This window comes from Nerophis lumbriciformis, linkage group LG27 (genome assembly GCF_033978685.3).
Source record: "Nerophis lumbriciformis linkage group LG27, RoL_Nlum_v2.1, whole genome shotgun sequence".
NCBI classification, from domain to species: Eukaryota; Metazoa; Chordata; class Actinopteri; order Syngnathiformes; family Syngnathidae; genus Nerophis; species Nerophis lumbriciformis.
Window position 1 is genome coordinate 30,959 of NC_084574.2, and position 21,264 is coordinate 52,222.

The 21,264-nt window shown below is 38.1% G+C and overlaps 1 protein-coding gene across 3 annotated transcripts in view; it reads right to left on the reverse strand.

The window, feature by feature from the left end:
* Window positions 1-281: 281 nt before the first annotated feature.
* The window catches only part of LOC133570280 (uncharacterized), a 41,293-nt gene continuing 20,310 nt past the window's right edge, over window positions 282-21,264 (reverse strand). For 2 of the 3 annotated variants that reach the window (XM_061923121.2, XM_061923123.2), the window contains exons 2-13: window positions 20,527-20,766; window positions 20,202-20,410; window positions 12,037-12,092; window positions 11,922-11,975; window positions 9,414-10,172; window positions 5,623-5,716; window positions 5,192-5,313; window positions 3,570-3,690; window positions 3,369-3,505; window positions 3,155-3,303; window positions 1,419-1,567; window positions 282-1,169 (exon numbers count right to left, since the gene is read on the reverse strand). In XM_061923121.2, coding sequence (XP_061779105.2) covers window positions 1,141-1,169; window positions 1,419-1,567; window positions 3,155-3,303; window positions 3,369-3,505; window positions 3,570-3,690; window positions 5,192-5,313; window positions 5,623-5,716; window positions 9,414-10,172; window positions 11,922-11,975; window positions 12,037-12,090 — 1,668 coding nt within the window. In that variant the 5' untranslated portion in view covers window positions 12,091-12,092; window positions 20,202-20,410; window positions 20,527-20,766 and the 3' untranslated portion in view covers window positions 282-1,140. The remainder of the gene's footprint in view (window positions 1,170-1,418; window positions 1,568-3,154; window positions 3,304-3,368; window positions 3,506-3,569; window positions 3,691-5,191; window positions 5,314-5,622; window positions 5,717-9,413; window positions 10,173-11,921; window positions 11,976-12,036; window positions 12,093-20,201; window positions 20,411-20,526; window positions 20,767-21,264) is intronic. The other variant, XM_061923122.2, reaches the window with a different exon arrangement.

The window sequence follows — 21,264 nt, forward strand, 5'->3', positions numbered from 1 at the left end:
CCAAAAATTTGAAGCGCAATGCGGCCCCTCAGTCCAAACGTTTGGAACAAGTTACTAACAACAACTCTAAGGGCACTGTGAAGGCAAGTAGTGTAAACATGTAATCAAAACAAGAAAAACAATGATGAATATACCATTACTTTTACTTTTAAAGTTTATATTGCTAACCCTAACCCTCTAAGAGTGGCCCAATCAGAGCGCTTTGTCATTGCTATTTTTGTTGCATTGCTTAGACTTCATTCGGCTCGAGCCACAAGTAAAACATACCATTAGAATCTCAGTCTGCTTTCCACACCAGGTTTAATGATACAGCCAGCAAACTAAGGTAAGACGCTACATTCAACAGCAATTACATTCTTTATTATCAAGCCTGCTACACTAATTAGCTTTGTAAATGTTTACCCAGCTTGGATTGCGTAATAAACAGTTGAAAAACAGTCTATGACCAGTGGCATAAAATGGAGGAAATGAAAGTACTCACACAGGAAGTGGAACAAAAGTTGTTTGTTTTTTCTTCACATTTTTATAGCGTTCTCAATGAGTCCTTCAGAAGACATGCTAGCATACAAACAATATGGATATCCTCAATTGGTCAATGACTTGTGGATATTTAGTTGCTAAGTGACTATAGGAGCTTTTTGTTTTTTAACCAATCTTGCTCAAATATTACAGACATGTGCTAGGCTGGATTCTGCGGTGATTGGACTAAACACCTCAAAATTAGAGTGGCTGATTCTTAGAGCGCATTGAGCTGTGGGAGAAATTTGGAGTTTTGGAATAGAAAAGTGATAGCACAGGGGGTGCATGCTTTGAATAATTGTCATTCTTCTGTGCATAGAAAACTTCCAATGGCGTGTAGGTGCAGTTGTTGAACGACAGTAAGAAGGGAATTCACATGGCCCCTTTAACTGAGACATGAAATGTGACAAATTGGTTGTACCCTATCCGCTTTAGCCGCCAGATGGCAGGAGAGTGTCAAAAATCTTAATATGTGTTTTTTGGCAATTCCAACTTTGACCACAGCGTCAGTTGCTTTGGAGAGTGGCGCTTTCCATCATTTCAGCAAACTGCATTTCAAAAGCGAGATCCGCCCAGGCATGGAGCCGTAGGAACCCCTTCCCCACTGTCCAAAATGAAGCTTTAGAACAGAAGGTTGACATCAATGTCGTCTGTGAGGAGAGAAAAAGACAAACATCAATGCCATGAGGGAAATCTTCTTGTTACTATCATCTGTGAGGAGAGAAAAAGACAAACATCAATGTCATGAGGGAAATGTTCTTGTTACTATCATCTGTGAGGAGAGAAAAAGACAAACATCAATGTCATGAGGTAAATGTTCTTGTTACTATCGTCTGTGAGGAGAGAAAAAGACAAACATCAATGCCATGAGGGAAATGTTCTTGTTACTATCATCTTACTCTTGTTGATGCCAAAACAGGAAGTCCACTCGGTAAAGGACACCTGCTTGTCCTTGTCGGCGTCACACTCCTGGAAGAAGCCAGAGGTGCAGTGCTCCATGGGCACCAGAGGGACACGTAGGGGGGCCAGCTCGGAGTGAGACAACAGTCTGCGTAGGAGACGGACGGGATTGTCAATGTGAGGACTCCTTTTTGTTTTAGGCCTGGGGCAATAGATCAATGTTATCCATAAATTTGACTTCTATATGTTTTGTAAGATATTTGTTCCAAAGAAAAGAAAAGTGGTTTAGATGTGTGGCAACAGGCATGCAAGAAATGACTGCATGCTGCAAAGTTTGTTTCAAAAAGGCAGCAGCACAACAAACTTATTCCAGCATGTGAAGCCCAAGCATCCACCCGTGTGGAGAAAATGCAAGTCTTTACGAGGCGAACAAGAACATGACAACAAAAACTCCTGCTCAAAAGTGGTGGAGTCATTTACCCAAGGTTTTTATGTAGGGATGTCCAATAATATCGGACTGCCGATATTATCGGCCGATAATTGCTTTAAAATGTAATGTCGCCGCTGTGTACACGGACGTAGGGAGAAGTACAGAGCGCCAATAAACCTTAAAGGCACTGTCTTTTCAGGGTAAAAAAAAAAATTTCAAGGTAAAAAAAATTTTCAAGGTAAAAAATGATTTTCAAGGTAAAAAATGATTTTCAGGGTTACAAAAAATGTTTTTAGGTAAAAAAATGTTTTCAAGGTAAAAAATGATTTTCAAGGTAAAAAATGATTTTCAGGGTAAAAAAAATGTTTTCAAGGTCAAAAAATGTTCAGGGTAAAACATTTTTCAAGGTAAAAAAATGATTTTCAAGGTAAAAAATGTTTTCAAGGTAAAAAATGATTTTCAAGGTAAAAAAAATTTTTTCAAGGTAAAAACATGTTTCAAGGTAAAAAATGATTTTCAAGGTAAAAAATGATTTTCAGGGTTACAAAAAAATTTTTAAGGTAAAAAAATGACTTTCAAGGTAAAAAATGATTTTTCAAAGTAAAAAAGTTTTTCAAGGTAAAAAATGATTTTCAAGGTAAAAAAAAAATTTTCAAGGTAAAAAAAAATGTTCAAGGTAAAAAATGATTTTCAAGGTAAAAAATGATTCAAGGTAAAAAAAAATGATTTTCAAGGTAAAAAAAAAATTTTCAAGGTAAAAAAAAATTTTCAAGGTAGAAAATTATTTTCTAAGTAAAAAATGACTTTCAGGGTAAAAAAAATGTTTTCAAGGTAAAAAAAAATGATTTTCAAGGTAAAAAATGATTTTCAGGGTTACAAAAAAAATTTTAAGGTAAAAAAAAGTGGTGGAGTCATTTACCCAAGGTTTTTATGTAGGGATGTCCAATAATATCGGACTGCCGATATTATCGGCCGATAATTGCTTTAAAATGTAATGTCGCCGCTGTGTACACGGACGTAGGAAGAAGTACAGAGCACCAATAAACCTTAAAGGCACTGCCTTTGCGTGCCGGCCCAGTCACATAACATCTACGGCTTTTCACACACACAAGTGAATACTTGGTCAACAGCCATACAGGTCACACTGAGGGTGGCCGTATAAACAACTTTAACACTGTTAGAAATGTGCGCCACACTGTGAACCCACACCAAACAAGAATGACAAACACATTTCAGGAGAACATCCGCACTATAACACAACAGAACAAATACCCAGAACCCCTTGCAGCACTAGCTCTACCGGACCTGTCAGATGGGTGCTGGTCCAGTTGAGCAAACTGCCAGTGAACCGGGTAGATGTACGTGTTGTAGTTCTTCTCAAAGTCTTGAGCCAGCAGCTCCGCCGAGTGATCGCCGGCGTGAAGTCGCCTCTCGTCCTCAAAGATTTTCTTCACCTGTGCAGAAAGCAGAAAGTTGAACAGCTGCACATGGTCCACGGCTATAAGACCTTTGAACCCACTCTGAAGCGTTGCTTGGACGTGAGGTAGCCGGGGGACATGGCGTCATGCTCGTAGAGCTGCAGCAGCACATTTTTCAGCCAATCCCTCATTCTTAGCGGGAACTGGACCAACTCGGTGTCCACGCATGGAGGGATGACTAAAGACAAACAGAAGAGAGAGGATGATGCCACAGTTGCTGCATCCTTCATGTACCGTCTCACATTTGCACGGTCCTGTGTAGTCCAGATGAAGTCTGTGTCCTCTCTTGGTGCCTTCCAGCTTGCATTTAGTGGCAAAGAGCTCACAAGATGTGTTGTACGTCTCGTTGTCTGTCCCACAAACCTTCAGGGAAATACATTTATTGTCATCTTCTGCCTTGTTCTGAAAGTGCTGATTGCAGCACATTTATTAGTGGTGACAAATGATGGAATCACCAGACTTGGAGGCTGTTCATTCATTCAGTTGTTTCATTGTGAAGAGGAAAGAGCAGACAACAAACTTGATACAAAACTAAAGTTATTTCAAATGGCAACTTTCTGGCTTTAAGAAACATTCAAAGAAATGAAGAAATCTGATAGCAGTTAAGTTTTTAGATCAATCCCTCGATTCTAAGGAAAACATTATGGAATCTTGGAAAACAAACAAACACTACTAGCACTTTGTTGTTTTATAAGAGCTTGCAGTCTCTGAGGCATGGACTTAACAAGTGACAAACACAACTCTTCATCAATCTTGCTCCAACTTTCTCTGATTGCTGTTGTCAGATCAGCTTTGCCGTTTGGAGTCTTGTCATCCACCATTTTCTTCTATTTCCAACACACACTTTTGATTGCATTGAGATCCGGACTACTTGCAGGCCAAGACATTGACCTTGTGTATCTTTCTTCCAGGACAGTTTTTAGTTTTTCCTCTATGGCAAGATGCATTATCATCTTGAAAAATGATGCCATCATCCCCAAACATCATTTCAATTGATGGAATAAGAACAAAATGTATAGAAGATGTAATGGCAGCCATGACCTGACATGCAGCCTCATAGCATCAATGACTGTGGAAATGTGCACGTTTTCTTCAGGCAGTCGTCTTCCTAAATCGCATTGGAACGGCACCAAACAAAAGTTCCAGCACCATCACTTTGCCCAATGCATATTCAGGATTCATCACCAAATATGACATTCATCCAGTCACTGATAGTCCACGATTGCTTTTCTTTAGCCCACAGTAACCTTGTTTATTTTGTATTTAAATCCCATTTCTTTCAGGGGCTTTCTTACAGTTTAGTCACAGACGGTGATTTCGGTTTCTGCCCATTTGTTCTTCGTCTGTTCTTTGCTGTGCATTTTCTCTTTATATTGCTTGAAGTTTTCTGTCTCCACGTTTGAATGTTTCCCTTTCCATTTGATCACCTTCCCATGTTGTTTGTACTTGGTCCAGACACAGCTGATTGTAAACAATCAACATCTTTTGCAATGTTGCGTGAGGATTTACTTTCTGGAAGAAGTCTGATAACACTCTCCTTGACATCACTTGTGTTAGAGCCATGATTCATGTCAATCCACCTGGTGCAACAGCTCTCCTTTTTACTGCAGCCTTAATGAACAAAGACCTGAAATGTACAGGCTGATTCCATGTGTTGTGATTCCATAGTTGCGTCACTCTGCTTGATCTAAAAATGAAACTGATACAGACGACCACCATTGATGTTCTTGATTTATTTGAGTGTTTTGTAAAGCCAGAAAGTTGCCATTTTTCATGACCGTCGTTTTGTGGCATCTCTGTTATCTCATTTTAAAGAAAAATGAAGCAAATGACTGAACATCAACTCCATTATTAATCTACTCACAGGATCCAAGTGGTTCAAGCTGCGGGGACATTGTGATGGCTCCTGACAAACACAGCTCGGCTGCTCGTCTGCATCCAGTTGGCACGTCCTTCCTCGCTTGCAGCGGAAGTTATCGCACAGATCTGAAGCAAAGCAAAAATAAGCCAATGGATGTAATATGACAGGTTATTCCGCAGGGTGTAAATTCCAACTGCAACACATCATCCCCCTGCATTCCATCTGCCTGGCAGCTTGGACACTGACTGACTAACTCCATTATTCACGCCTTAAGCTGTGTTTTGCTTGTGACCGTGAAGCAAGAATGGCTCTGCTCATGCTGAAGTTTGAGCAAAATGCCTCAGTCAGCAGATTCCCCGATGAGACTGATGATATAGTGACCATTGTATTTGAGACTGATGATATAGTGACCATTGTATTTCACAGGCACCAACCAGGAGGGGCTTCAGGGCGAGGAGACGGCCTGGCACTCGGGTAGAGATCCACTTTGGCTCTTATCTGCACTGGGTTCACACCTACTAAAGGGCCCTACAGGACAAAAACACAGGGAAAACTTTTAAATGCATGGAAATTCAATGGATATGAAAACATCTGAAGTTCGAAAGGCACACGCAACAACCATTCTGTCCACTTGAGGGCAGCAGAAAAGGGTTGACCCTGTGACTACACCGCTTATATCGTACGTTTAGCATCCATCCATCCGTTTTCTACCGCTTGTCCCTTTCGGGCTCGCGGGGGGTGCTGGAGCCTATCTCAGCTGCATTCGGGCGGAAGGCGGGGTACACCCTGGACAAGTGACCACCTCATCACAGATAGACAACATTCACACACTGGGGACCATTTAGTGTTGCCAATCAGCCTATCCCCAGGTGCATGTCTTTGGAGGTGGGAGGGGCCTATCCCCAGGTGCATGTCTTTGGAGGTGGGAGGGGCCTATCCCCAGGTGCATGTCTTTGGAGGTGGGAGGGGCCTATCCCCAGTGCATGTCTTTGGAGGTGGGAGGGGCCTATCCCCAGGTGCATGTCTTTGGAGGTGGGAGGGGCCTATCCCCAGGTGCATGTCTTTGGAGGTGGGAGGGGCCTATCCCCAGTGCATGTCTTTGGAGGTGGGAGGGGCCTATCCCCAGGTGCATGTCTTTGGAGGTGGGAGGAAGCCGGAGTAGAACCCACGCAGTCACGGGGAGAACATGCAAACTCCACACAGAAATATCCTGAGCCCGGGATTGAACTCAGAACCTTCGTATTGTGAGGCACATGCACTAACCCCTGTACAACCGTGCTGCCCGTAAATTTAGCAGTTAGGATTAAATGTGAGATGACTTTGAACGCACAATATATACAGTGGAACCTCCAGAGTCCACATTTTCACCGAAATGTTCCCAAGAATGTCCCTGGAAGGTGCTCCACAGAAGCGTACTTGTGATGCTGAGAGGAAACGTGTGATGATAACCATTGAACCTGGAATAACATTTACTACAATCAACCATGAATGCTGTCACTCAGGGGTGTCAAAATGGTTTCCTTGAGGGCCACATTGCAGTTGTGGCTGCTTGTAACAGTCAATAATGAAGGAATGTTATTGCATTAGAAAATTTCTCCTTTTTCCTATCTCTGGCTATTGGAGTTTTTCCAAATGAACTGTGGTTTATTGATGACATTTGCCTATGCATTTGATTATCATGTTTATATTTTTACCTGCGCCCTGTAAAAAAAAAAATCTGGCAGCTTCGTCGCCAGAACTTTACTGTACATGTTACAGTGGTTTTACAGCATATTACTGGAAATTGAAAAATCAGTAAGGTTTTTTTTCGATAAAAAACTGGCAGCTCAGTTGCCAGAATTTTACCGTAAAAATGAATGGTGGTTTTACAGCATATTGCTGTAAATCTTAAAAATGGAACCGCTGTTTTTACAGTAAAATTCTGGCAAAGGAGCTGCCAGTTTTTTAGGGTGTTTTTACAATGTATTACTGTAAATAGAAAAACTGTACCATAGTTTGTTTACCGTAAAATTCTGCCCGTTTTTTACCCAAAAAATGATGTTGTTGTTAAATGAAAAACGGTATGACAGTTATTTCATTTTTGCAGTAAAATTGTGTCGACTGAGCTGCTGGTTTTTTTACTGTAAAATCTACCGTTGTTGTTTTTATGTTGTATTACTGCAAATAGAAAACAGTTGCACAGTTTTTGTACGGTAAAATTCCGGCAACTGAGCTGCCAGTTTTGTACCGTAAAATGATGTATATTAAATATTAAATAATTTTGAAGTTTAAAATATGTGTGCAGTACATATATTTTTTTCTTTTAAAATGGAAAGAATGGTCGTAAAAAAAAAAAAGACATGGTACTTCAACCCTTGACTAACACCTTCCCTTCCACATCCCACCTCCCCGGATTGTAAATAACCAAATGTAAATAATCAAATGTATTTCTAATGTATGTACTTGTTCTTATGCTGTGTGAACTCACTATGTTCTCTGCTCGCTGTCCATATCCTACCAAGTCAGTCCTACACTGTTTCAACGTCCATTTCTCTGATGATGCAATTGTTGATGACTGAAGTGTTGATATCAACCAAACCTAACCCCCCCCCCCCCCCCCCCCCCCCCCCCGGATTGTAAATAATTCAATGTATATACTCTGATGATGAACTTGTGTGATGACTGTATTATGATGATAGTATATATTTGTACCATGAATTGATTAACATGGACTTAAACAAGTTGAAAACGTATTGGGGTGTTACCATTGAGTGGTCAATTGTACAGAATATGTACTTCACTGTGCAATCTACTAATAAAAGTTTCAATCAATCAATCAATGAAAACTTTATTGATGCAAATTAATTCCAGGCTTTTACGGACCACTTCAAATGATGTGGCGGGCTTAATACGGCCCCTTGATTTTGACACAGGTGTGTAGATAAGCCAGGGTGTTTATCTAAACAAGCTACTGTGCTACTTTTAAGTGTTTTTAAAGCCTTTTTACAATATTTGTTCTCAGTTTGCTAGCTAAAAAAAAGCAATGGACAATATGTGATTTGGAACTTTCAGGATGTATCCACAGCGTTGTCAACACGGCCTTACTCCCTCCACCTTTCCTTCAGCTGCACGCAAAGAAGATTAACCGACTAGGTAAAGTGGATCTTATGTTTTATTTCTAATTATTATAGCGACCTGGCAACTAAAGTTATGGAGTTTTGTGATTTCAAAGTGTGAGTGCACCACGGGGCTAGTGACAGTGTGACAGTCGTTGATCCATCACCTTCTTGTTGTGTTTGTTTTTCATAGCACTTTATAAAGTGTAAAAACTTTCACTAAAATACAGACTTTTGTCGGGGCTGGAACCCATTATGCATATTTTCATTGTTTCTTATAAAGAAATTTGCTTCAACATACACATTTTTCTGTTCAGGAACTCTGTTCAAGAAGCAAATGAGTTTGTGAATCAAGTTTCCCCGAACTGGAGGGAGGCTCTTATTAAACTTACAAAACAACAGAAATTTTTTTTTTACTTTGACAAGGACTTGGAGCTGAGCTAGTAATGTTTTTAAATGATGATAAAATTGCACTTATACATGTATTAATGTAACTTCCTATTTCACATGAATTTGTTTTAGTACAAAATCAAATTCAAATTTGATTAAAAAAAAAAACTAAATCAAAAAAGTTTGAAAAATGTTTTGTAAAATGTTGTAATGGGGATCTCCATTCCAAAATGTAATGCCCCAATTGATTCATTCATTAGAGACCCTGATGATCATTTTGTAGATCAACACCTGCTGATCAGATAATATTTATTATTTTGATGCATTCTTTGGAGCATTTCAATTCATTCCAGCAATAATAGCAAACGCACCTCGGTGACATAAAAACACCTTTACCTGTCCCGGTGACGGTAGTGCTTTTACTCAATTTTAGTTGTACTTTTGATATGGGATATGAGTCCAATATCAGCAAAAATACAGGAATTAGATTGCATGTCAAATGTGTGGGACAAGAAGTCTTCTTGCTGAATGAGGTCTAAAAGAACTTCTGTGAGAAATGCATTCAAACTAAGGTGCTAGCGACATGCTAATGTACATGTTACTAATTAACAGGAGATATTTGACATGGACATTTCAACACCCCCAAATTTGGCGATAAAAATCAGGGCAAGCGTATTTTTGGGGTTTTATACGCACACTTCCATAATTGTATGAGGGATGGTAAAAGTGTGAAGACATACCCGTTGTCCTGCTCGTCTCCTCTTGGTCTTCTGCACTGTGCTGCTGTTGTTGTTGTTGTTGTTATCGTTGTTGTTGTTGTTGTTGTTGTGTCCTCCCTCTTCTTTTTCCTCCCCTTGTGGCGAGTGTTTTCTTCTTCTTGGCTTCTTCTTGGCTTTCCTCCTATTTCCATTGTCCTCATCCAACTGGGAGTCTTCTTCCAAGACTTCTTTCTCCTCACTCATCCAACCTGTGCTTTTGTTCCAGGAGTTGTGGAGATCTAGACCTCCTGCTCCTGCTCCCTGATGTTGATGTTGTGTGATGTTGTGATGATGAAGCTCCTCTGGACCTACTTTGGGCTGGACGTCATGGCTGTGGACTTTCACCTTCCCTAGAAGAAGCTGGAGAGGAGGTCCAGCGTCGTCGGAGGCCATGGTGGACTCTGTGCTACCTTGGTCCTGGTCCTGGTCCAACAGAGCAACATCCTCCTGCTTGAAGGACTCTTGGTCCTTATGACTTTTCTTCTTCACGCCCTCAGCTTGAATCATTTCTTCTGTTTGCTCCTCAGCTTCTTCCTCTTCCTTCGTGAGAAGATGGAGCAGTTCCTCCTCGCTCAGCAGGACCGCCTTGCCTTCGTCCTTCCCCGTCTCAAACCCGTCGCTCTTCCTTTCGCCGTCGCTTTCCGAGCTGGCGTCCTCCTCTTCTTTGTCCAGGCCGCCCTCTTCAGGACTCCCTAAAGTGGGCAAGATGTCCGCCTTGTGGGCCTCCTCAGTGATAATGTCCTTTAGAGCGAGAGAAGATCAACTTCACAAATATGTTATGGAATAATAATCTTTACACATATTTTGCTCTCTGGAGCCTCGGGAAATGCGTCTTACACAAGTTGTTGATTTTGGCCTAAAGTTAAGGGATGTGACATTCGCCTACAAATTGAAGCTTTTCAACACTTTTTTGATGTCAACTAAGAGAAACATTTCACACTTCTTGTGGGACACCTTTTTTTTATGGCGACTTGACTAGAAAACTAATCACAGTCAAAACAAACAAAGCCGCATTTATATATATATATATATATATATATATATATATATATATATATATATATATATATATATATATATATATATTTATTTATTTATTTATTTATTTATATATAAATATATATATATATACAAATATATGTATACCAGATATAACAATTTATATATACATACATATATTTACATGTAGACACACACATATATATGTACATATATATATATATATATATATATATATATATATATATATATATATATATATATATATATATATATATATATATATATGTATATATATATATATATATATATATATATATATATATATATATGTACATATATATAGAGTGAACATAAAAAATCTTGTCTTTGCAGTCTATTCAATTGAATATTGGGCCTGTGTGTGTGTGTGTGTGTGTGTGTGTGTGTGTGTGTGTGTGTGTGTGTGTGTGTGTGTGTGTGTGTGTGTGTGTGTGTGTGTGTGTGTGTGTGTGTGTGTGTGTGTGTGTGTCATAGTAACAGTGGTACTATTGTATTGTTAGTGTACAGGTATTTGTTGTGTTGTGTTTATGTTGTGTTACGGTGCGGATGTTCTCCCAAAATGTGTTTGTCATTCTTGTTTGGTGTGGATTCACAGTGTGGTGTATATTAAACAGTGTTAAAGTTTTTTATTCGGCTACCCTCAGTGTGACCTGTATGGCTGTTGATGAAGTATGCGTTGTGTGCGTACAGAAGCCGCACTGGCTGGCTGAAGTTTGGAAGACTCCCGGGAGGGTTGTCAAGTATTAGAATTAGCGGTGAATGCGTTGGCGTGTCAGCTGTAGTGTTCATTTGATATCGCCTTAAGGGCCAAGTGAAATTACACGGCGGGCCAAATTTGGCCTGCGGGCCAGAGTTTGACACCCATGCTGTAGAATAAAGGTCTTTTTCTGCAGAACTGTTTGCATTGTCACTTTATTAAAGGTGGTTGATCTTCAAAATTTAGTAAAAATCTGTAAAATTTACGATATTCTTCCGCAAAACGTTTCATGAAAATTTCTGTAAATTTAATGTTTTAGATCATTATTTGGTTTACAATGTTTTACTTTCATTTTATGGTTTTCGTTTGGCAGCCGTAGCTGCCAGGAGATTACCCTTTTTTTACAGAATTTTTTTTACAGTGTAGACTAGACTTAGACGTAGACGTAGACGTAGACTTAGACTTAGACGTAGACGTAGACGTAGACGTAGACTTAGACTTAGACTTGGACTTGGACTTGGACTTGGACTTAGACTTAGACTTAGACTTAGACTTAGACGTAGACGTAGACTTAGACGTAGACTTAGACTTAGACTTAGACTTAGACAAAGTTTAATGATCCACAAGAGAAATAGTTCCACACAGTAGCTCAGTTACAAAGGATGGAAAGTTTTGGATGGAGGGTTTTAAGTGAGTATGTACAGAATGTGTTTAAGAACAGTCTCTTAAAGTTGAATAAAAGTTGGTTTTACCTTTTCTTTGGCCTTGTGGGAAGTCCTATGTCTTCCATGATGATTACTTTCCACCTGCATGGGATTACAAATGTCACTATGGAAATATTTGAGAGATTCTTACTTTGCTACTTACTTGGAGAGCAAGAGTTGCAGCCAGCAGGCAAATGAATACGATGCAGGCCCTCATGCCTGGAACAACAAAACACATTTATTAATAATGTATATAGCCAAACCGGGGGTGTCCAAACTATGGCTTGCAGGCCAAGTGCGGCCCAACAGCGTCTTTAAATAGGCCTGCATGATGTCAGGAGTCTCATCAAGCATGGCACCACCACCGTGTACCACCAGGTGCTCTCTGCTTTCTACAGACTTTAAAACTTTAAATAGGCCTGCATGATGTCAGGAGTCTCATCAAGCAAGGCTCCACCGCCTACCACCAGGTGCTCTCTGCTTTCTACAGACTTTAAAACTTTAAATAGGCCTGCATGATGTCAGGAGTCTCATCAAGCAAGGCTCCACCGCCTACCACCAGGTGCTCTCTGCTTTCTACAGACTTTAAAACTTTAAATAGGCCCGCGTGATGTCAGGAGTCTCATCAAGCATGGCACCACCACCGTATACCACCAGGTGCTCTCTGCTTTCTACAGAGTTGCTGCCATCTTGTGGACAATGTGAGTAAATCAGGTGAATGACCCTTGAATGTACCTTGACATAACATCTCAGCATTTCCTTTTATGACATAATACAAACCACCTTCCCTAATCATGGTGCAAAAAAAAAAAAAAAGAACTGTGGATATTATGAAAAACCTTTAAACACCATAACAAATTTCAAAATGACACCAATTTAGATCCATTAGAGTGCATGATGGGAAAATGTAAAACACACCCTCTACACTTATCCATTTTAGCAGCTTGATATTTCTGATTGATTACAACACTTTAGAGGTCGTCAGGGAAGTAAACAAGGTAGGAGCCCAACTTTCACATACTCCTAATTTACAATTATATATTAATTATATCAATATATTATATACACACACACACATATATATGTACATTTACTTACTTTACATATAGTAAAGTACCTATATGTACATATACATATAGTTACTTTATGTAAAGTAACTATATATATGTATGAGGTGGCGACTTGTCCAGGGTGTACCCCACCTTCCGCCCAAATGCAGCTGAGATAGGCTCCAGCACCCCCCGCGACCCCGAAGGGAATAAACGGTAGAAAATGGATGGATGGATATATGTAAATATATATATATATATATATATATATATATATATATATATATATATATATATATACTGTATATATATATATATATATATATATATATATATATATACTGTATATATATATATATATATATATATATATATATATATATATATATATATATATATATATATATATATATATATATATATATATATAGACACATACTGTATGTATATATATATATACAGGTACATATTAGGGTTATATAGCAGTATTAGTATAGTACTGCAATACTAATGAATCATATTCGGTACTATACCACCTCTGAAAAGTAACGTTATTTAAGGACTAAATGACAATAATAAACATATGTTTCATGTACACTAACATTTGTTCTTACAATAAAGACAATAATTACATTTTTTGTGCTCCCCTTTATTTAGAAAAGTATTGAAAAGTATCAAAATATATTTTGGTACTGGTACCAAAATATTGGTGTATATATATATATATATATATATATATATATATATATATATATATTGTTACTTTACATGCAGTTGGCTTTTGGCCCCAGGCCGAATGTTTTTAGTCCAATGTGGCCCCAAAGTCAAAGAGTTTGGGCCCTCCTGATGTAAGCACAGAAAATTGGGAGCCCATCATTCATTCACACCTTGATGGTGGTAAGCTACATGAGTAGCCCACAACCTAAAAACGCAACACTAAGCATTGTAGCGTGCATGACGACTGGGTGCCATGGTTGTCATGGTAACAAGTCCTGCTCCACTTCTTTCAAAAGTCACTTGCCAGAGCTAAAGTCAACATGGAGCAACTACCAGACTGGAAAGAAGTGGACTAAAGTCTGCAGGCTTTATTCTTATTCTTGTTGCCAGTAAAGCGGACATGAGTGGGCCTCTTCTTCATGGGAACACCACTCATTATCATCATCAAACTTTCATACTGGTTGTCCTTTTCATTAGTGCTTCTTCATGGGAACACCACTCATAATCATCATCAAACTTTCATACTGGTTGTCCTTTTCATTAGTGCTTCTTCATGGGAACACCACTCATAATCATCATCAAACTTTCATACTGGTTGTCCTTTTCATTAGTGCTTCTTCATGGGAACACCTTCTCTGTAGGGAATACTCATAATCATCATCAAACTTTCATACTGGTTGTCCTTTTCATTAGTGCAGCTAACACATAGAGGGCTTGATCTACTAAAGGTGTGCATCCATTAAAAGAGGTGCATACTTAAAGGGGATCTGCACTAGTTTGAAATGTTCACAATCATTATGAAAGACAAGAACACAAATGTCTTTCTTTTTATTAAGATTTTAAAAATCATGAAAAACGCTTGGAAGATGCAACTTCACCGTTGTAGCTGATGTGTGACTATCACAAACTCATTGTTGTGTGACTATCACAAACTCATTGTTGTGTGACTATCACAAACTCATTGTTGTGTGACTATCACAAACTCATTGTTGTGTGATTATCACAAACTCATTGTTGTGTGACTATCACAAACTCATTGTTGTGTGATTATCACAAACTAATTGTTGTGTGACTATCACAAACTAATTGTTGTGTGATTATCACAAACTAATTGTTGTGTGACTATCACAAACTAATTGTTGTGTGACTATCACAAACTAATTGTTGTGTGACTATCACAAACTCATTGTTGTGTGACTATCACAAACTCATTGTTGTGTGACTATCACAAACTCATTGTTGTGTGACTATCACAAACTAATTGTTGTGTGACTATCACAAACTCATTGTTGTGTGACTATCACAAACTAATTGTTGTGTGACTATCACAAACTAATTGTTGTGTGACTATCACAAACTAATTGTTGTGTGACTATCACAAACTAATTGTTGTGTGACTATCACAAACTCATTGTTGTGTGACTATCACAAACTCATTGTTGTGTGATTATCACAAACTAATTGTTGTGTGACTATCACAAACTCATTGTTGTGTGATTATCACAAACTAATTGTTGTGTGACTATCACAATCTAATTGTTGTGTGACTATCACAATCTAATTGTTGTGTGACTATCACAAACTAATTAGTCATTGAGAGTCGAAAGCAGGGCTCTGTCTGACACGCTGGATGTAACATTACTGTAGTAACAGACACCTTCATAACAATATGTACAATATACACACTGCAAGTATATATATAATGTAGTAACAGACACCTTCATAACAATATGTAATATGTACAATATACACACTGCAAGTATATATATAATGTAGTAACAGACACCTTCATAACAATATGTAATATGTACAATATACACACTGCAAGTATATATATAATGTAGTAACAGACACCTTCATAACAATATGTAATATGTACAATATACACACTGCAAGTATATATATAATGTAGTAACAGACACCTTCATAACAATATGTAATATGTACAATATACACACTGCAAGTATATATATAATGTAGTAACAGACACCTTCATAACAATATGTAATATGTACAATATACACACTGCAAGTATATATATAATGTAGTAACAGACACCTTCATAACAATATGTATTATTTACAATATACACACTGCAAGTATATATATATAATGTAGTAACAGACACCTTCATAACAATATGTAATATGTACAATATACACACTGCAAGTATATATATAATGTAGTAACAGACACCTTCATAACAATATGTACAATATACACACTGCAAGTATATGTATAATGTAGTAACAGACACCTTCATAACAATATGTAATATGTACAATATACACACTGCAAGTATATATATAATGTAGTAACAGACACCTTCATAACAATATGTAATATGTACAATATACACACTGCAAGTATATATATAATGTAGTAACAGACACCTTCATAACAATATGTAATATGTACAATATACACACTGCAAGTATATATATAATGTAGTAACAGACACCTTCATAACAATATGTAATATGTACAATATACACACTGCAAGTATATATATAATGTAGTAACAGACACCTTCATAACAATATGTATTATTTACAATATACACACTGCAAGTATATATATATAATGTAGTAACAGACACCTTCATAACAATATGTAATATGTACAATATACACACTGCAAGTATATATATAATGTAGTAACAGACACTTTCATAACAATATGTAATATGTACAATATACACACTGCAAGTATATATATATATAATGTAGTAACAGACACCTTCATAACAATATGTAATATGTACAATATACACACTGCAAGTATATATATAATGTAGTAACAGACACCTTCATAACAATATGTAATATGCACAATATACACACTGCAAGTATATATATAATGTAGTAACAGACACCTTCATAACAATATGTAATATGCACAATATACACACTGCAAGTATATATATAATGTAGTAACAGACACCTTCATAACAATATGTAATATGTACAATATACACACTGCAAGTATATATATAATGTAGTAACAGACACCTTCATAACAATATGTAATATGTACAATATTTGGATCATTGTAATCATTGCTGGAACTAATTCATCGGTGTGTTGTGGCTTGTGCAGCCCTTTGAGACATTGTGATTTAGGGCTATATAAATAAACATTGATTGATTGATTGATTGATTGATTGATTTATCGATTGATTGATTTCAGTTTCCAAGTTTTGGCAGCAAAGGTGTGTTCCTAATTCCGGAAACAAACACATGTGTGTTTTCTAATCATGGCAGACTTGGTAACAGACAACAAAGAGGACTATTTTTGGACAAATGAGGATTCACAACTTTATCTTTTTGAAGCTGAATATATGGAAGATGAACGACTGGCAAGCGACTTGGTCACACTGCACATCTAGAACTTTTGAGCCAAGCAGTGTCCAATTAAAGTTGCATGCATTTATATGTATTAAATATAAAAAAATGCAATTTTGGAGAGAAAATGTCAATCAGGTTTTTTTATCAGAACCAAATGCAGCTTCTGCCACTTTGTGGGGGAAAACTGCTGTCAATGCCAACATTTGTTTTGAACCTGGAGCTAATATTTGCTTTTGTTGAGCACACACATTAGTCAGTTCATTGAAGAAAGTACTATTATCATTTCATTGGAAACAGGAGGATCAAAAAGGAAGGAACAACATGAATAAAAGTTCAAATCAATCATGGTAGTCCACCATTTTGAAGGATTTGGAGTCATTTTCAGGGAACCTGAACAAACTTCTCTTTGGTATTTCACCCGATGGTTACTACCAATATGACAACTATACTTTTTTCATCTCATACCTAAACCCCATATACTAGTTTACCTTAGTAAATGTGGATTTTACAATGGAAATCCTTGCGAATTTTGTTTTCCCAAATGCTAATTTTCACATTTCCATGTTTTTTCAATTGTGTGATTGCTCTAAAGCAGGGCTTGCTTTAGAGCATACCCTAACCCTAATGCTCTAAAGCAGGGTTAGATTTAGAGCATACCCTAACCCTAATGCTTTAAAGCAGGGCTAGCTTTAGAGCATACCCTAACCCTAATGCTCTAAAGCAGGGTTAGATTTAGAGCATACCCTAACCCTAATGCTGTAAAGCAGGGTTAGATTTAGAGCATACCCTAACCCTAATGCTCTAAAGCAGGGCTAGATTTAGAGCATACCCTAACCCTAATGCTGTAAAGCAGGGTTAGATTTAGAACATACCCTAACCCTGATGCTCTAAAGCAGGGTTAGATTTAGAGCATACCCTAACCCTAATGCTGTAAAGCAGGGTTAGATTTAGAGCATACCCTAATCCTAATGCTCTAAAGCAGGGTTAGATTTAGAGCATACCCTAACCCTAATGCTGTAAAGCAGGGTTAGATTTAGAGCATACCCTAACCCTAATGCTCTAAAGCAGGGTTAGATTTAGAGCATACCCTAACCCTAATGCTGTAAAGCAGGGTTAGATTTAGAGCATACCCTAACCCTAATGCTCTAAAGCAGGGTTAGATTTAGAGCATACCCTAACCCTAATGCTCTAAAGCAGGGTTAGATTTAGAGCATACCCTAACCCTAATGCTCTAAAGCAGGGTTAGATTTAGAGCATACCCTAACCCTAATGCTGTAAAGCAGGGTTAGATTTAGAGCATACCCTAACCCTAATGCTCTAAAGCAGGGTTAGATTTAGAGCATACCCTAACCCTAATGCTCTAAAGCAGGGTTAGATTTAGAGCAAACCCTAACCCTAATGCTGTAAAGCAGGGTTAGATTTAGAGCATACCCTAACCCTAATGCTGTAAAGCAGGGTTAGATTTAGAGCATACCCTAACCCTAATGCTGTAAAGCAGGGTTAGATTTAGAGCATACCCTAACCCTAAAGCTGTAAAGCATTCACACAATGATATGCTTTTCTGCAACAAAATGCATCTATTTATTCTTCTTCTCCAGATTTTGGTGCGCTCTACCTTCCACATTTTCCCGATTCAAAGTGTTCCAACTTCAAACTGTTCAGCCTATTCGGGAATGGCAGGCTTTACCTTGACAAATTCCCTACATTTCCTGGCTTTTTAAGAAATCCCAGTTTTCAGGGACATTTCCCTATTCAAAATGAATCGTCCATTTTTTAAACTTCCACCATTTGCACATTTTTCAACCTATTCAAGCCATTCCACCTTCAACACATTCCACTCATCCTGGAAATTCAAACTATCATTTTTCCAAGTTTGAGGAATTCCCACAATTCCCTTTTTTTCAAACCCTTTTTTCACACTTTTTTCCTGGCGACTACTCCTTCCACATTTTTCAAGCCACTTGAACGTTCCACCATCCAAACATTCCTCTTAATCAGGACAAGAAACAAAGTTCCTTTTTGAACTGGAAAAAAAATCCCACTTTTCCCGAAATTCCTGGAATTCCTTAATACCATTTCTCAATTCAAAATGTTACTACTTCAACATTTCAAAAATCCCGACACCAACCATTTCAACTCATTCAGAACATTCAAGTCTTTTAACAGTTTTGAAAAAAATTCCCGCTTTTCCCGAAATTCCCATCGAAATGAATGGGACATTTTTCAAAGTTCCACAATTCCCACATTTTACATCCGATTCAAACCGTTCCAACTCCAAAATATTCAGTCTGTTCAAAATTGTGTGCTCTCCTTCAACAATTCAAACAAGTTTTCAGGGACATTTCCCCATTCAAAAGTAATTGTCCATTTTTTTAAATTCCAAAATTCGCACCTTTTTCCACCAATTCAAAGCATTAATTCCAACATCAACACACTTTCCCAAGTTCCAAATGAAATTCTGTTTTTTCCTGGAAATGTAAACTCAACATTCAAACTATTCACTCTACATTCTGTCAGCATTTCACTTCAGCAATGGAACATTCTCTCACTCGTCTACTTTGCATGACTTTTCAGCCAGCTGTGACATCACATGATTGATTTTGTCATTTCAAGAAAACACCTAGTCTTTTTTTCCCTCCAGACTGACGTGCATTCCTGGATTGTCTACTTGGTGATTTACAGTCGACATTTGCAGCGTTATCGAGTCGGCAGAAATCTGTCAAACCTACTAAGTGGATTCTTCACCCTGCAATTACACTGAAGTGGAGGTCTGGCACGTTGAGGTATGGCCTTTGTCAGGACACTTACATTTTCACACATCACTTGGAACCAAAACATGAACAACAGAAGCCCAACTGTGGACTCCAATAGATGATATTAGTCAATGCTAAATAGATGATATTAGTCAATGCTAAATAGATGATAATGCTAAATAGATGATATTAGTCAATGCTAAATAGATGATAATGCTAAATAGATGATATTAGTCAATGCTAAATAGATGATATTAGTCAATGCTAAATAGATGATAATGCTAAATAGATGATATTAGTCAATGCTAAATAGATGATATTAGTCAATGCTAAATAGATGATAATGCTAAATAGATGATATTAGTCAATGCTAAATAGATGATATTAGTCAATGCTAAAGTTTGTCAGAAGAAGTTGCTCCACACAAATTGGCCAAAGATTCTATGTCAAAATAGGATTTTACCTCAGGTCAGTTGGTGGATGGAGATTGGGAATCCTGCTCCAGGCATGGGTTTGTGCCTCTGCAAAACCTGTCCTTTTGTATTCCACACACACACACCCGCACACACACACACGCACACTCACACACGCACACACACACGCACACACACACGCACACACACACGCACACACAGTGGGACAGTGGTGCACTTTGCCAACAGGAGGTAGGGTCTTTGGGGTCAGAGGGATACAGAAGAGGAAGAAAGCACAAAGATAATGGATTAAAAATAGACTCAAAGCGTATTTTCTGTAAAAATAAATAAAATAGGCACAACATTGTAGCCTACTTATTTATTTCCATCCATCCATCTTCTTCCACTTATGCGAGATGGGGTCGCGGGGGCAGCAGCCTAAGCAGACTTCCCTCCCCCCAGCCATTTCATCCAGCTCCTCCCGGGCGTTCCCAGGCCAGCCAGGAGACATAGTCTTCCCAACGTGTCCTGGGTCTTCCCCGTGGCGCCCAAAATGTAGATTGTTCTGACAACCACTCCATTGTATGAAAAAGGTTCAACCTGCCAAAATAAATCCTGTTAAGGAGCAGAATGACACAGTCAACATTGGCTATGTTTTCCATGCAAAGAAGATGATAAAACAACAAAGTTGAACATACTGAGAATGAGTCTGTGGAATTACAAGCCAATCAGATCCTTTTCATTTGGGAAGAAAAAACTTTGATTTTGAAAAAAGACCCCAAACTAGAGTTGTACAGTATACCGGTACTAGTATAGTATCATGATACTAATAAATCATATTCGGTACTATACCACCTCTAAAAAGTACCGCTCCCCCACCCCCTTCCCTAATTTTAACAGGCCTGAAAATGCGTCGTTTTACAAGCAGAGGAGCATGTTGGGCAGCGCACACACACAGAGTACTTACAAGCAGACACAGTGTGTAGACAGAAAAGGGAGAATGGACGCATTTTGGTGTAAAAAGTCAAGATAAAGGTGAAGTTATAACACTGAAACACCCTCAGGAAGAGCTGCTTTAACACATGGCTAACATCCATCCACAGTGTTTTAGCT